At 39.0% G+C, this 17,231-nt stretch overlaps 1 protein-coding gene across 4 annotated transcripts in view; it reads left to right on the forward strand.

Annotated features, from left to right (window-relative positions):
- The window catches only part of SCAF11 (SR-related CTD associated factor 11), a 45,479-nt gene extending 30,512 nt beyond the window's left edge, over nt 1-14,967 (forward strand). For 2 of the 4 annotated variants that reach the window (XM_071733543.1, XM_071733544.1), the window contains exons 8-15: nt 766-872; nt 1,761-1,850; nt 3,084-3,190; nt 5,295-7,811; nt 9,782-10,125; nt 13,121-13,339; nt 13,761-13,880; nt 14,222-14,967. In XM_071733543.1, coding sequence (XP_071589644.1) covers nt 766-872; nt 1,761-1,850; nt 3,084-3,190; nt 5,295-7,811; nt 9,782-10,125; nt 13,121-13,339; nt 13,761-13,880; nt 14,222-14,350 — 3,633 coding nt within the window. In that variant the 3' untranslated portion in view covers nt 14,351-14,967. The remainder of the gene's footprint in view (nt 1-765; nt 873-1,760; nt 1,851-3,083; nt 3,191-5,294; nt 7,812-9,781; nt 10,126-13,120; nt 13,340-13,760; nt 13,881-14,221) is intronic. The other 2 variants (XM_071733545.1, XM_071733546.1) reach the window with 2 other exon arrangements.
- Nucleotides 14,968-17,231: the final 2,264 nt, after the last annotated feature.

Raw genomic sequence — 17,231 nt, forward strand, 5'->3', positions numbered from 1 at the left:
AGGATGGCATTAACCTGTTAGGTGGTAGCATATAAATGGCAAAAAAGGGTCAGTGTGTTAGTCTGGGAGAATTGTCTGGACCATCATTCTGCTTTTTAACCCTGCAGCCAACCCAGTCCCCAAGAAGAGCAGCAGGTTTGAGCTGTTTGCTGCACACAAGGCAAAAAGCAAGACACTGGCATGCAGTGGGTGGGAAGGCTTGAACAGGGGAAACAGAAAGTGGTATTTGTTGGACTGTGAAGTGGATTCAGAGTATTGTGCCTTTATGTAGGGTCCAGTGAACTGATTCACCAGTCAGACTTCAGTTCTGTAATCCTACCTGAAGGCAAAGGAGAATCCCAGCTTCTTCCATTAGGTTTTCTTGTTACTTTGAAACCATGCAGTGAAGGGATGTGGAGCTGCTAGCTCTGTACTTGCCCTGGTTCATTAGGCAGCAGAAATGGGAATTGTGAAATAGTGAAGATCAGGCTTATTTATTTATAATTTCTGTAAGGAGCATTAAAGATTTTTCTGTGGAAAGCCTATATTAAAAAATGAAAATACAAAGTTTTATCTGCAAAGAGCAGGTGTTGAAAATTAGGAGACTGAATACAAAAAATTTGTTTGCTGTGACTGCAAATCTCAGGATGAAACTATGGAGCTACTGTAGTTCCTGCTTTTTGTGAGCTAAAGTCTTGCTGACATTACTTAATTTCAGTGCATCTTCATGTATTAAATGTTAAGTATTTTATTTTGGATGTCTTTAATTCATAAATTTTTTTGTAGCCCAGCAGACAGACCTGCTGGAATGAGTGCTTCAGAACTAATTTCTTCAGCACGCTTCCGGCCGGTGGTAGCAATGAAGAATCCTTTTTTAGCTCTAGAAATGACTGGTTAGTATATATTAGTGCTTAATATAATAAACCAATGGGTTTACTGTATAGTAGATCCCATAGTTCCTTCTGCTTCTATCTGTACATGCTGCCTTGAAATATTTTTGAGTGGGTTTATATTGATGAAGGGCAATTAAAGGAGAAATAGAAACATCTTAAAATGCATATTGTTAAGGGCACACCCCAATCTCTGTCATATGTTCAGCATTAAAATAATTCAGTGTGTGCTTTTAATCCCATTGATTTAATATGAGTTAGTAAGTTTTATTTTTAGCTCATATTTAAACTCCTGGCTGATTGAAGCTGTGGGTAGGAGGATCCTAGTGCTATTGTTACAACAGCAGATAGCAGAACAGTAAACAATAAATATCCAGTTTTGTATCAGAAACAGTCTTTTTTGTTGTTCCTTGACTCCAATGGGAACACTTTAGGCATACATGAAGCAATTTTGCTTTATGAGCCTAGTAATGAAGAGCAGATGTAAAAAAATTAAAACAGTCTAGAAGAACATTATTTGAATAATATGGCCTAATAATAAAATGGTGTCTGTATGTTTTCAACAGTCTGCAAATCACAAAAAAGAAACCTTTCTGCCATGCATGCAGCAGTATTAATTTGTTAAGGATGTAGTTTCTCCATCTTTCCACTCCTCAGCAGACATGTTTCATCTCCCGTTTACCATTCTCTCTGCCTCATTTATTTAGGACTTCTGTTACATTTATTGTGACTGCTTTTTCCTTCTAAACAAAGACTATGCAGAGTTTCTTCATGGCTATTGAAACAGTTAAATGTTTTTAAAAGTCACTGATAGAAGCAATTAATGAAATATGAAATTGTCATAGTACAAAGTTAATTTTTTTAACGTTTTGTGTGAAATTTATATTCCAGTACAGAATTCACAGAAGCCAATGCAGTGATGAGACATAAGAGACAAGAACTGGAATTGTCCTGTTCAAGTGCACTTGCTAGAGTTGAAAGGTACATGTTTTGTGTTCATAGTGCAAAGGATCTTAATATTTCACGTCTAGAATTTTACTAATTTAGATTGCTCTTCAGATAGAATATCATTGGATCATAAAACTACATAGCAATTGGATGTAACTTGCCACATTTTTGTGGATTTTCTGCATGCTATTTTTGTGACAACAGATTCTTTTCTTAATGCTGGTTTTGATACTCAAGACAAGCACAGTAACTCCAGGACTTGTGCAATGCATTGTGTCGCATGTGTCACTTTTTCATAGAAATGCAAGTTTAAGTTTATTTTCTGTTTGGAAGATAGCATTCAGTGTGCTATCAGCCTACTTCTGCTTTCACATCAAACTGATCCTGATATCTGCCCTCCTTGTGCCCCCCTTTCATGGGTTGGTTCTAACACTTCTTTCTGTAATTGTTTATAAATCAATTTATCTAGAAGGAGGTAAAAAAACCAGAACATGAAGTATTTTTGTCAGACAGCAGGTTTATGTTGAAACATACTCTTAAGGATGTTTTCATGTATATAAAGAAGCATAAAACCCATTATTTTAAAATTACACAGTAAGAAATTGTTTCTGTCTAGGAAATTAATTTCACAATGTGTCTCTGTGGCATAACGCAGAGTCTGAAGATAAAGGAGGAAGTAAAAAAATTGAAAGCTGCACCTAAGATTTTAATAAATAAGTTTGGGGGGTTTTTTACATGCACTCTGCCTTGTGGAAAGTTTCAGTCCAACTCAGTAATAACTTAAAAGTTGTAAAACTATAACTAAATTCAGTTTTCACCTGAAGTTTGCTGGGACAGTCTGAAAAAGTATGCGTTTCTTTTTTATATTATTAAAAAGAAGCTTTTCTTAAATTGTTGTGCAAACTGTTTCTCATTTTTCTGCAGAAAAGGCTTTTCTTCTGATGAAGTACTAAATCAGTGTTCAGAATTCTATTTGTAGTAGTATAGCCTTCTAAATTGGGTGAACTGTTACAGTTCTACGTTTGGCTTTGAAAAAAGCCAAATTTGTATTGCTTTAACATAAAATACTTTGTTCAAAGTGTTTTACTAGATTAGGCCTTAATATGAGCCTGAAATTAAATAATAAAGTTTTCTCTGTCAGCTTTGCCTTTCTCTCTAACTAGGTTGCAAGTGTTGAGGTTTCCTAATATTGTGGCTTTGTGCATTGTTTACAAAACTTGCTGCAAACACAAAATGCAACTGATGTTAATGTTTTTACTTTTCCAGAATACCTTTAATGTCTTGTGGAGCTGAAACTGAGACCTTTCTTTTCACTTCTACTACGCTGACAGGGACGATGCTTCCAACAAATATCAGACCTCTCGAAAACTTTGGTAAACTTTTTTTTTGTAAGTTTTATTTATAGCTCGTGGATTTTTGTTATAATACAATTCTCACAAATCAAAGCAGAGTATGTATAGTTACAGTTAACAGGAGAAAGAAGTCTGGTCTGATGCAGTTTAGTACTATTTCAAAACCAGCTCTTTTATTTCTGAAATTAGAATGTTAGAAGAGTCGGCTACCTCAAAAGTGAGGATCATTTGAAGATTAAATCCTTTTCTAATTTCATCACTTTCATCTTACAACCTCTTTTCCTAGTGTTAAGGATGAATCTGACGTTGACATATTTTGAGTTGCTTGGTGTATTTCAATGGTACATCATGTTGTGGGAGGAACAACCTGTTCCCTGACAGAGAAAAAGAGCAGTCAAGAAGCAGTGCTATGCATGGATCTCTGTGTGCCAACAAGCCCCAGAAGGCAAAAGCTTGCAAAGGTGCTCCAGCTCAGGGTCTGTCAGGGATTTAGCAGAAGACAAAGTCATGCAAGGAATTACCTTCCTCCAGTTGCTTTAACAGCCTCTTTCTCCATATTCAGCAAGAATGAAGTTTCTCTTTTACGGGCTGCACAAGTTCAAAGAAGTGAAAACAAAGGAGTGCTGTTTTTTAAGAGCATAGATTATACTTTCTTTGAACTGGGAATTGTACTACTTTCACTTAACTAGTAGGCAATGAGATAGGAGAGATTGGGGTCTGTTAGCTTAGAAAAATTTTGAGGCAGTTCAGTGAACTGCTGGAAAGAGTTAAGTAGTAGAAGGATGAAAGATTCTTTGTTCATTCATTTTTTGCATTCTTGTTAAAGGTACTTATTTCACCTCTGCATTCCACAGTGAAAAATTGATAGGTTGCTTCCTAAGGCCTCTGGTGTTTGGCTGTGTAATTTAACTGTTGCTTAATCATTTCTGCTTGTAGTATTAATGAGTATACATGCTAGCTCCTATGTCTTGATTTTCCTTTACCTTTCTACTAACACAGTCAGGCTTCTTTGTTAATATGCACCAGAAGCATTTTTTTAAAAGCATTTTTTTTCTCATCAGAAATAAAAATATGTAAATGTGACTATATGTAATGTGTATATAAAGGTGACTGTAGTTCTGCACTCTGCTTTATCCCTTTTTTTTTTAAAGCTAGTGAGATGTTTGCAGAGTTACTGCTTTAAGGTTATCAGATAATAAGTTTACATTTAATAGGCAGTGACAGTTTTGATTCTGCTAATAAAATAGTAGAAAGAGAATTATTGCACTGTTACACTCTTGTCTTGCTCCTATCTGATTTTAAAGTAATCTGTTTAACAAATAGTTGCAGTGAATCCTTGTGTTCCTTACAAAGACTTTTAAGTTGTAGATAGCAGGAAATAGATTAATGTAGTATCCACACAAGAGCTCCTGTCCTTCTGTTTGCAACTTAAGGTCACTCTTCTGGTAACTTCAGGTTTTCTTATGTGCCCGAGGCTACACCAAAACTTGCACTCATTCAGATTTTTAGGTGCTGCAGGCACCCTGAGGGCCTTGCAGCAGCAGAGTGTGCCATGAAGAGTGCAAGGTCTGTCTTATAACTTGTGAATGAGTTTACTGTATGAAATGAGATTTTGTAGGGAGGTATGCTGGTATTACTGCTTCTAATCAACTCTTTCCCCCATGATCCATTCACTGATCATTTTGAAAAATGTCACTTTCTGTAGTATTGAGCTTCATTTCTGTAGTACTGAGGTTTTGCTGCCAACAGGTTTGCATTTTTGAATGATAGGAACTGCTAAGTGCTAGCAAGGTTGTATGGTTAATGCCTTTTCTTACAGCCTAAATGCTGAGTATCTTTGAACAGCAATAGCAATGGTGGCTTCATGATGGATGCTGTTACTGTACATGTTGCCAATGCTGCTTCTAAACTTTGTGTTCAGATGTCTAATCTGTTATTTTGTCAGCCTGATACTGTTCTTTAAAGAAAAAGTCTGCACTGAAGGAAAAAAAAATGTTTCGGCAGCATTTCATACTAAATCTTAAATTTTGTGATATGCAGGTATCTGTTAAAGTGGTGGTTTTATGTTCTCAACTGTTTGGATAAATGGTTATTATCAAGCTTTAATGTAATCTGTTTTGATTAGAACCTCTAGGCAAAGGATATGCTGTTGCATGTGCCCAAGAAGGAGAAGAGAAAAAGCAAGCTTCTGGCTCATCTGGCACTAGAGGAACTAGAAGAAAATTTGTGAACACTACTCCTAGAAGAAGATCTGCACGAAACAACAAAAATGAAACTCTGGTTCAATCTCAGAGCTCACCTCAGTCAAGCAGTTCTGCGTGTGGTGCCTCTGATGGCAACAACCCATCTCTTAATAAATCTCCTTCAGAATCAGAGAAGGCTCCTCCAAAACGAAAGTCTGAAAGAGCAGCTAAACAACAAACACCTGTGGCAAAAAAGAAACTGAGAAGTTCTGCACGTTCTGAAAAATCATCCAGTGGTTCAGTGGAAGGTGATGACATTGCCGAGTCTGAAGCAATTCCAACATTAGATAAAGACCAGCAGTCAGATAATGAAAGCAATAACACAAGCATTCCACAGAAAAATAATGCAGACACAGAATCTGCTAATGGGTTGGAAAGCTGCAGTGAACATGCAGAAACTGAGGAAACTGCAGGAGAATGTGACAAAGATGAAGACACTTCAAACAATGCGGACATAAGTTTTTCTACTGAATTACCTCCAGTACAAACGTCAGGGGAAGAATGTCAGGAATCTGAAGTAAAAGGTATTTCTGAAAAAAATGTAGATCATGAGAATCAGGACATCTGTGAAAATACTTGTGAACAAATGGAAACAGTAACTACTCCCAGAGATGAAGTATGTGATCGTACAACTCTTGAAGTAGACCAGAGATTGTGTAGTCCTCAAAATGAATTGATGGAGAAGGTAGAAACTGCAACAAAAAATGATCAGTCTATAACTAGTCCAGAAAATGAGTTGTTGGAATATCCAGGACCTTTGGGAAAAGATCAGCCATTAGAGAGCCCCAGAAGTGAATTGCCTGAGCATTCAGAAGCCGTAGAAATAGATAATTCTGAGGCTGAAGAAAAAACGCCAGTAGGCTCTGCAAATACAAATACTCAGACCTTAAAAACTCTTCAAGATGAAGAACCAGACACATCAATACCCAGCATTTCCATGGACAATACATCAGAACAATCCTTAAAAGACAATGCTGTGCCAGAAAGTGAAGAGAGTAGGACTTCAGGATCACCTCAGGTCAATGCTGAGCATAAACATCTTGGTGAGGATGATAATGAAATGATACCAATGGATTGTGACTCATTTTGCAGTGACCAGAATGAACCTCAGATTGAGCAATTGCCACCAGCTGAACACACAGAGCAAGGAGAAGTCAGCTCCTTACAGTGTGGTGTAGTAAACTGTACATCAGTTTCAGGACTTTCTGATAAAAAAGATGAAGCTATTCCTCAAGAAAGAGAGTGCCAGCCTGAACTCAAAAAAGAAAAGAAGACTAGAACCAGAAGATCTAGGTTTCACTCTCCATCAACAACTTGGTCTCCTTCTAGGAGAGAGGGCAGGAAGTCTCAGTCCCCATCACCTAAAAGGGAGATGACCAGAGACAGGAGCTCACGATCACCCAAGAAGGAAAGTGTCAGGGAGGGAAGGAGGTCCTTATCTCGGTCTCCAAAGAGGGACATGCTCAAAGATGAGAAAAACACACCACCTCAATCTCCCAAAAGGGAAAGTTTCAGGGAAAGCAGGAGATCGTCTTCTCGGTCAAGAACTAAGGATTCATCTCCAAGACAAAAATCTAGATCTCGAAGCAGTGATCGAGACAGTCAAAGGAGAGATCGTGACAGAGAAAGAAGAGCTAGGAGGTGGTCTAGGTCACGGTCACGATCTAGGTCAAGATCACGATCCAGGACAAGGAATAAAGCTGCTTCATATTCCAGAAATGAGAAGGAGAGTCATTCACCTCGGTGGAAAGAGAGATGGTCAAATGACAGCTGGAGGAGTCCCAGGAGACATGATCGATACAGAAGAAGCGATCAGGAGAAACAGAATGAAAGCCTTAAAAAAGAGAAGGACAGTACAGAAAAAAACAATTATGATCAGTGTGCTTCAGACAAGAGGAGGAATGATTGTCCAGACTGGGTAATGGAAAGGATAAATTCAGTTCCTGAAGTCAGGAACAGAGAGAGAGAGAAGCCGCACTGGGAAGACACCAGGTATGATAATTCAGGACACTCTTGGAATAAAAGCTTTGGTTCAGGTTGGTTTCCAAATCGAGGAAGAGGTCAGCGTGGCCGAGGTGGGCGTGGAAGAGGTGGTTTCATGTATGGAGACCAGAGTGAAAATCACTGGCAAAATAGAAAACCTGTCTCAGGGAACTCGGATGGTTCTGGGAATGAAACATCGAGGTTCCCAGAACATCAGCCCTACAAACGCAAGAATGAACAAGATTATTCTTTTGATACTCCTGCTGACAGATCAGGGTGGACATCTGCATCCAGCTGGGCTGTAAGAAAGACTTTACCTGCTGACGTGCAGAATTATTATTCAAGAAGAGGACGCAGTTCACCAAGCCCACAGTCTGGATGGGGAATGAGACAAGAAGAGGAGGCACCTGAACAAGGTATTGATGGTTTTGAAATATAAAAGCTCAGTCGCAGCTGAGTAAAATCCTAGTCACGTTTACCTATCTCAAGTTGACTCATTCTTCAAAATAATTAGGGTTGAATCTGTAGTATTTTTGTAATATGGAGGCTTACAGGTGTGGAGTTCAGGGATTTCTTCTGTTTTGATGGGGGTTAGGTGGCTTTTTGGTTTTGCTTAAAGTTCGACATAATTTAAAGACTGAAGAGTGCTACTTAAGTAAATAAATTTCATTGAAGAAGAAAGCTTATCCTCTTAATACTTAATTTTAGCATCTGCACAACTTTTAAAACCAGTAATTTTTTCACAGAGATCTGTATTAGTCTGTGCAGACCCACACAGTAGATTCTAGAGATGACAGATCATTATGTTGATCTTTATCTTCTAAATAAGCTCCTCTTGATATGGTGAAAAATATCTTTGGAGATTCATGAATGCAAACCTAGTACTTTTACTGTACTTCAGCATTAAAATGCCTCTAAAGCCTCTATAAAAATCTGGTATTTTTTGTATTATTTTCTGAAAAGTAACTGCCCTGACAGAAAGAAACTTTGTGGTAGAAAGTGAGTTAACTGTGGATGAGATTTGATCCTGAATAGCTAAAAAGGCATCCATGGATTATTAATGCTCTAGAGGAAAAGACAGATGTGAATTGTATTTAAAAACTGTAAAATCCAGTTGTGAAGGCAATCACACTTGCACTTTTCCCACTGTCATCTTGTTTTGTCTTTCATTTTTATCCATTTCCATCCTATATGCCAACAATTTTCTCCTCCTTTTCAGAGACAAGTGTGTCAGTGGCCTCTTGGTTTTGAGGCAAATTTGTCATCTTTCAGTCTGCTGCAGGCAAAATTTATCAAACTTTTAATTTAAAATGCAGTGTGATTTGCAGACTTCATTTCACATAGTTCAGGAACAATCACACTGTTATATTCACTTTTGAAACATGATTTTGGCTCAGAATAGTACAGTGATCTCTCAAAACAGTAAAAAAGGCAATGTTCACATCATGACATGATTGTGGGTAAAATGGTCATGGGCAACCTGCTTTTGCTGACCCTGCTTGAGCTGGGTGTAGTGGGGGGCTAGATGGTCTTGATTAGGAACCCTTCCAATCTCAGTGATTCTGTTATCCCATTACGGTTTTTTAAGTTGATTTGGGGTGAAGTTAAGGGTTTAAATCCCTGTCCCTGTGAATTAAGTTACAGGGTTCCTCAAGGATGGGATTCTGAGGGAAGGGCATCTATTACAACCCATCAGTTGTTTCTTAGGACTGATTTCTTGAATTCTGGGAGGTTTACTGCTTTTATCTAGACTTTAACCTTTTGGCTTCTGATGAAAGCAGTGAGAGAGTAAAGTAATTTTTTGAAGTGCCATTCCAAGAGGTTGCATTTGGTTTTTTTCAACCAGTTGTACCATTACAGAGATTTTGAAAACCTCTTTTCTGACTATGATATCCAGTTTTGAAATTGGTTGAGAGTGATTTATTAATCAGTGAAGAAAACCCTAGCAGAGTGTTTCTGTAGGTAGCCAAAAAGGCTCCAGCCAGGGTGTGTGAATCAGGCAAAGGGGAGCAGCACATTGCATGTGTGTTAATATCTGACTAACCTGCAATTGCAGAAGCTGGATAAGTTGTCTTCCTGCTCTTTGGGGAAGAAGAACTGTTTCAGTGTGATGAAATAATTGGTTAGCACATAACTGTGCTCTGGGAGCAAACAGAGAAAATAGAAATTCAAAATTCAGGCTACCATATTAACTGAGTTTTAAAAGTCTGAAACTGGTATTTGGCTCCGTGACAAATGTTGCGTAATAATCTAATGCAATAACTTTAAAATACTCTGATGATACAAAGCTTTTTGATACTTCTTGAAGAGTTCAGACACCTGGCTCCACTCTTGCTTTATAAACTATGGATTTGCTAAAAATACTGTCTGTATTTTCTTTTGATAGATCCAAACCTCAAAGACCAAGGCAACCAGCAAAGTGATGGTTCTCAGTTACCAATAAATATGATGCAGCAACAAATGAATGCAATGCCACAAGTGAATGCACAGCACCAACCTATGAATATGTTTCCATATCCAGTGGGTGTCCATCCTCCCATGATGAATATGCCACGAAATCCCTTCAGCATCCCCCCTCCAATGCCCATGCATCTCCCCACTGGAGTGCCTCTCATGCAGGTAGCTGCCCCCACAAACTTATCTCAGGGATTACCTCCGCCTCCACCTCCACCCCCACCATCTCAACAAGTCAGCTACATTGCTTCACAGCAAGATGGAAAACAATTGCAGGTATGCTTTATCAGAAGCCAAGGGCAGGATTGAACTGATATCAGTTAAGGGCAACTGGGCTGGTGAAGGGACTCCAGCACAGATCCTATGAGGAGAGGCTGAGGGAGCTGGGGCTGTTCAGCCTGGAGAAGAGGAGGCTCAGGGGAGACCTCATCACTCTCTACAACTCCCTGAAAGGAGGTTGTAGCCAGGTGGGGGTTGGTCTCTTTTCCCAGGCAACTCTCAGCAAGACAAGAGGGCACGGTCTCAAGTTGTGCCAGGGGAGGTTTAGGTTGGACATTAGAAAGAATTTCTTTACAGAGAGGATGATAAAGCATTGGAATGGGCTGCCCAGGAAAGTAGTGGATTCTCCGTCCCTGGAGATATTTAAAAAGAGACTGGATGTGGCACTCAGTGCCATGGTCTGGTAACTGCAGCAGTAGTAGATCAAGGGTTGGACTTGATGATCTCTGAGGTCCCTTCCAACCCAGCTAATTCTATATAAAAAAAAAAAAGGGGGTTTCTTATACTGAGCACCATAAACGTGATAAATTTATACTTGCAGTTTCTTTCTCTCTTGTCTGTCATCTTCCACTCCACACCAAATTTTAAGTGGTAGTACCCATGAGGGTAGGGATTGTTTTGGCTCTGTAGCTTATAAAAATTAATGCACAACACCATAACTGGATTTTTTTTTTGTAATGAGGTGTTCCAGCTGGTAATGGAACACTGAAAAACTTCAGCAATGCTGTCCATTAACTTTTTGTTTTTGAAGTGCCCCATTTTGAAAACAGTTTTCCCCTTCAAAACCTGATTTTTTTTTTAAGCTTTAAGAAATGTTTGAATCTCCTTTCAGCAGCATGTAGGGAGTGACCTCAACCTATTTGTTGCAGTTCTTAGCCATGAGATGTATCAGCAGAGGAAAATAATCAGATACTGCATGGCACCCATTTGTTCCTCACTTTCATTCTCCAGCTGTCATTTTCTCAGCAGCTTTCCCCCCCCCCCCGTTTTCTATTCTGTTTAATCTTTTGAGCCTCTTAATTAATAATTTCCAAGCTTTCTTTGCTATGTTTTGCTTTCCCTGTCTTGCCCAGTTCTCCTGCTTTTGCATGCCCTGTTGGAGACCTAACTCCCCCTTCATTTCTCCAGTTTCAAAAAGACTCTGCTGTGCTTGAGGCAGGTCAGACCATCTTTTTGAGCCTTTCAAGCTATCATAAGACAGACTTCGTGTGTGTGAGCTCGTCCTGTAGCCAGCTGTTGACATGAAGAGCTTTTATATGAGGGAAAGGAGTAAGAACAACTTCCAGGAGAATGTGTGCATCTTCCTGCAAGGAGATGTAGCCCTGCATCTGAGATGTATAAAAGGGCTCTCCAGGGTTTCACTGAGGTTCGTGCTTTTCTTTTGTTGCAGGCTGCCTGCTCTAACCTGAAATGCTTTCTATTTCTAAAATGCATTCTAGGTTGAAAAACTGATGTTCTAGAACAATGATTTCTGCCCCTCTTTTCATGCATCACCTGTATAAAGATTTGAAGCAAACTGATAAATGACCTACATTCGTTCCACTTCCAGCTGCAGTTTGTATTCATTAACTTAGAACAAAAGAAGTTAAGTACAGTGGGGTTGCAGGCCATATGAAATACTTTAATACTCTGCAAGCTAAAACTGTAAGGCACTTTTGGAACTAAAATGCTGGTAAATTGCTTGTTGATTTGATTAGTGCCTGCCATCTAATTAAAATATTTTCCCAATTGGACACTCAGTAGGTTTGACCTCTAAAAATGTAAGAATTCGGAACTCGAGCTGCATAGCTCTGTGCAGTATCCAGTGCAGCAATAAATACGTTCTCTAAAGATTGTGTATTGTTCCAAAATACAGTTATTTGTTAGTAGAGCCTCTGTTACATCTGTTGCTCTCAGCTGCTTCTGTGGAATGGTGTCCATGAACCTGAATGGTTCTCTGGAGCTTCCTCTCTGGAGCTGCTGTGGCTTTTTCTTGGAGCTTTCAATGAACAAGTCCTTGGTGGTAGCACAGTAGAAATTATTGGATACTGCAGGAGTTGATTTGTCCTTCCTGTTGAAAGGAAGATGAAGCGAGTGTTGGCATGCTGGTAGCAACAGCCTCAGCATCAGTGTCTTTTCCAAGAGCCTTAAATTCCTGTTTCATTGTTTTCCATCTGGATAAATACAGAGGTGCAATAAGTAGTGGTGATTACCTGCAACAGAATAGTGTTTAGGGTATCCTGCTGGAAGCATATTGAGGGAATGTGTATTTGGCTTTTGCTTAAAAATCACCTCTATCTGAGGTCTGAGCACTAAATTTCTTGATTCCGAAGTATCAAGAGTGCCTGTGGTCTTTTGTTGGTGTTTGGAAATGTACAGAAAATGGCTTCTCCTGAAGAACAGATTCTGGTGCTTCAGACAGCATTTCAGCTCTGGCAGAGGTGTGGGGGTGTTTACACTTGTAAGGCATTCACAGCTTCTAGCTGATAACAAATATGAAAATTAATGTTTTCAAAGCAGCATTGTTATGAGGCAGGAAAGCAAGTGTGTTTTAATATAACTTTTTTCCTACGTATGTTTAGGTCCTGTTTTTTTTGTTTTTGTTTTTTTAAAGTTGATCTGATTTGCAAAACAGGACTTCCCATATACCTCTGTGACAATTAGAAAGGTTCTGCAGCTATAAGCTTCCTTCCCTGTGTTCTAACACCCTTTCTCTGTGCCTGTTTGCAGGATACTTTATTTGCTTTATCATGGGAGGCAGAGCAAGTGTTTAGCAACCACAGTGATGACATGAAAGTTGCTTTGCTTTCCAAGCTTTTTTTTTTTTTTTTTTACATCTGAGTAGGTCTGATGTAATGTGTGTACCTTCCAGAATAAGGGATGATGTGGACATCAACTAAATAAACCAAAGCATGTAGGATTTGTGCTCTTTCTGCAGCTGCTGAGACTTGTAGGAAGGCACATTGACTTACTGCAGGGTAATGTATTAACTGCTGATAACTTTTCAAAACAGGGTATTCCAAATGCTGCTCATGTAAATAATAACATGAGTGCTCCAGCCTTGCCTGCTCCGACAGCAGTCCTGGGAAGTGTGGGAACAGTGCAGGGACCAAGTTCGGGTAATGCAACATCATCCACTCACATCAAGAGCTCCAATGCAGCTGTAAAACTGGGAGAGAACAAAGCAAATGTAACAGTGGAAGCCAGTGCAGATAGCTCGAAGAAGGACCAGGCAAGTTCAAAGCTCAAGAGTATATTTATGTATATTTTTATACACTGCTTTATATATTTATGTATATACACACAACATATATTTTTATATAACTGCACAAATTTTGATATATTAAAAAACAGCAAACTGACAGTACCCCTTCTTTGTAATATACTTGATACCATCATGAACGGGAGGGATATTTTGGTGGCAGCTGTAGGACATAAGCTAGCAAGCTCTTTTTAAGGTAGTCTTGTTTATAGCAGCACTATTGGAAGTGTTATTTTATTGCTGTGAGACACTGTTCTGTCCTTTGTAAAACACAGACAGCTCTCCTGGGAGCTGAAAGAAGTGAGGGGAGCATGATTTGCTAGTCTGAAGATTTAATCTGACTGATAAGGCAGGCAGTGAAGAATAACCCAACTTCATTTTTTTTCATCAGAAATTGTTAATTCAAGAAAAAGCAGCACAAGAGGTCAAACTAGCTATTAAACCTTTCTACCAAAATAAAGACATCACTAAGGAAGAATACAAAGAAATCGTGCGGAAAGCTGTAGATAAAGTAAGTTGATGTAGTAACCAAAAATGCAGCCATTTCCACTGAGGGTGGGGCTTGGGGGGGATTTCCTAATCTTGTGGGAACAACTGGTAGTTTCTGGGAAGGGGAAAGAGGAAAAGCAGAATTCCTTCATGTTTTTCCATCCATGAGAGCTTCCGTAGCTCCTCCTCAGAACATAACTGATTTATTGTGTGAAAGACTTGAATGGGAATTTGGGAAGTGTGTGGAGTTTCCATAGCTGTTCTGCCTGGGATGGAGAAACCTGGGGTGTTGGGAAAATAAATAATATGGAGCCTAATCAACCCCAAACTACTTCATTTTTTTTTTCCTTGAAACTGTTGTAGGTTTGTCATAGCAAGAGTGGAGAAGTTAATTCTGCAAAAGTGGCAAATCTGGTCAGAGCATATGTAGACAAATACAAACATTCACGGAAGAAAAATCCTGAAGAGGCAGTCTCCTGTGAAAGGAAATAGAACATGTTTTCAGTTTTTAATCTTATTGTATCTGCAAAGTGCAATTTCAACGTGAACCATTAACTGAAAATGACAGTGATTTGAATCTGTTTTTGATAAAATTATTTTTCAATGTGTAGTATATAATGTTTTGTTCTAAAGAAATAGAAATCTGCAGGGCAACTTCTTTATTCCTTTTTAAAAACAGATGTCTAAGAAAAAATAAAGATGTAAAGAAAAATCATTAGGAATGTACTATTGTGTGGATACTTAGATGTACAGCATTTTGACTTGAATAACAGAGTGCATTAAATTAGAAATTTGAGTACATTGGTTTTGGAACAGGTATGTACAGTACATGTAATCGATCAGATTAAAGTAATTTTTTTTTCTTTTGATTTCTTCCTAATGTCAGCAAAGATGAAATAGTGTATTTCCTTGATAAGTATTTCTAGTGTTAACTGGACAGGCTGAATGCAGGGGTCACAGTGTGTATATAAAAAAAGCACATGGAGTTGTCTGAACAGAACAACTGTTTAGATTTTAAAGAGAAAAATCATGAACAGTAAAATGCAGTGTCCAAAACCATGGGTGCTGCATGTCTGTTGTAACACCAAATAAAAATTATGCTGCTTGGTTTTGTTTGTGACGTTTTTCAATTTGTTTCAAGATAGGGGGATGAAGTTGAGTAGTTTCTAGGTGCTGAAAGCCCTAAAAGTCACCTCACACTGACAAGCTCAGTTCATGTCTAACCCTGCTCTTAGGTAGTAGGTCATTAACAGAAAGCACAAACCAGTTTATTCTTCAAGAAAGATGGAGTTGGTTACTGGATGCCCAGTTGATCAGAGACCAAGAGTTGTGTAAAATTCACTGCATAATACTTCTCTTTGCTGGTTAAGACCGTGGGTCACCAGACTTGGATCACAAGAGTCTGAAGTCACTTTGCAGCAGCTTCTCTGCTTCCCTGAGCACTTTCTGGTAGAGAGGTTCCCAGAAGGTACCACAAGAATTTTAGAAGCAGAGGTGGGGGCAGTGAAGGGGCTGGGGCAATGCTTACACCTAAGGTAAAATCAGCTTTACTGAGGAAGCAGCAGGGATTGTTGCTGAAACTGATCACTACACTCATGGACAGAATAGCTTGGGATCTTTCCAGACTGGTGTGGAGAGGAGTTTTAACTCTGAGACAGAAATTTTTTTTCCTTGAAGACAGCACCTCCCATTTCAGTGCTCCTGCTGTGCAGTAGCAGCCTTTGGTGGGGGCTCAGCCTGGCTTCTGCTCCAGTCTGAGCTCTCTGGGCTCACAAGCATAAATGAGCCATTTTGACAGAAAGGATCAATTGTGTTTTCTGAAAAATTCTCTCTCTAGCCAGTGGTTCCCAAATGAATTTTCTTGGCAGAAAGAATTCTTTACCCTGTAAGTAACTTTTGCAGAAGTCTGAGGAAAAAATAAGGGATTTGCACCCCTGTACAGACACCAAACAGTAGGTAAAGATGTAGGTTATTAAAAAATGTGATGTTTGTCACAGTGGTTGATCCTTTTAACTAGAACTTTTTGCAGACTTAACGAAGCATTTGACTCTATATTTACCTTTGTGTGCCTAAATAAAGATACTTTGTAAATTAGAAGCAAAGAGTACATTTTCTACAGTCAAGCCAGGTTTTCAGGTTTTTCAAAATGCTCAGTTTTACACTGTGGTAGCAGTTTGTATGATTTCTTGGACTATTTTAAGCTAAAATTGGTTAGCACTTTTGAAGAATGTTGTAGCAAATTGCTATGTCTGTCCTGGTTTATCACGCCATGCGTTCTTATTTTTATTACCTTCTTCTCTGGATACTTGGATTTTAATGGCTTTTTGTATCTTTTTATCTATACAGTCGAGCCTTGCTATAAAGCCCCTTTCAGGAGCCAGATAAATCTTTGGTGGTGGTTTGGTTTTTTCCCTTTTAGAGGAGAGGTGGAAATTGGGTGGGAAGGAATAATGGGGGATTTAAACTGGGAGAGGGGAGGGGGTAATTAATGTTTTGTTTTGCAGCTCCTGGCTGGAAGATAAGCTGTCACTTGCTGCCACGTTGTTGGGGCAGTGGCTATAGTGATGCTCCACTGTATTTCAAAACGTAGGAAAGAATAACAGGTAGAGTAGCACATGCTCAATAATGTTATTTTTTTACAATTAAATACCTTAGAACTTATCAGAATATATGCAGTTCATTGCAATTTATATGTCGAATTAAAAAATAAAAATGCATTGCCTTAATATGTTGATGATTCCTATATTTCCCAAAAAGTTATCAGGTCTCTCTTGTTGCTGCAACTGCCCAAGAAGGCACCTACCTTAACTCTGTAGCCATGTTTTTGTTGAAATAGTATGAAAGCTGTATTTCTATTTATTGAAACTCCTTGTACTGAGTCCCAACCTGCACTAGCACTGATGGCAGAGCAATGGGGACACTGGGCCCTGATGGTGCCTCCTGGGGTGCTGTAATATATTCAGTCCAAATGGCCTTGAGGAGAAGGATTGCAGAACCTGGTACGTCCTGGGAGCTTGCACACATCAAAAGGGTTTTCCTTGCACTCCTTCCACTGTCTCACTGTGCTCTCACTGTGCTCTCGTGCTGCTTTAATGTCTCATCCTAAAGATCTACCTTAGGAGCACAGTGGCTGTCCAAAGCCCACAGTATGATGTTTGTAGCATAAGGCTTGGAGTGCTGTCTACTGAAAAAAAAAAAAAAAAATCTAAAAACTAGTTTTGTGTAGTGCTTAACAGTTTCTAATAAATTCTTTTGACTAAAGCTGCTGGTAGTCTGTGTTTGCTCTTAAATAATTATTGGCTCAAGTGGATGTGGCACTCAGTGCCATGGTCTGGTAACTGCAGTGGTAGTGGATCAAGGGTTGGACTTGATG

Source organism: Heliangelus exortis, chromosome 1, assembly GCF_036169615.1.
Source record: "Heliangelus exortis chromosome 1, bHelExo1.hap1, whole genome shotgun sequence".
Taxonomy (NCBI): Eukaryota; Metazoa; Chordata; class Aves; order Apodiformes; family Trochilidae; genus Heliangelus; species Heliangelus exortis.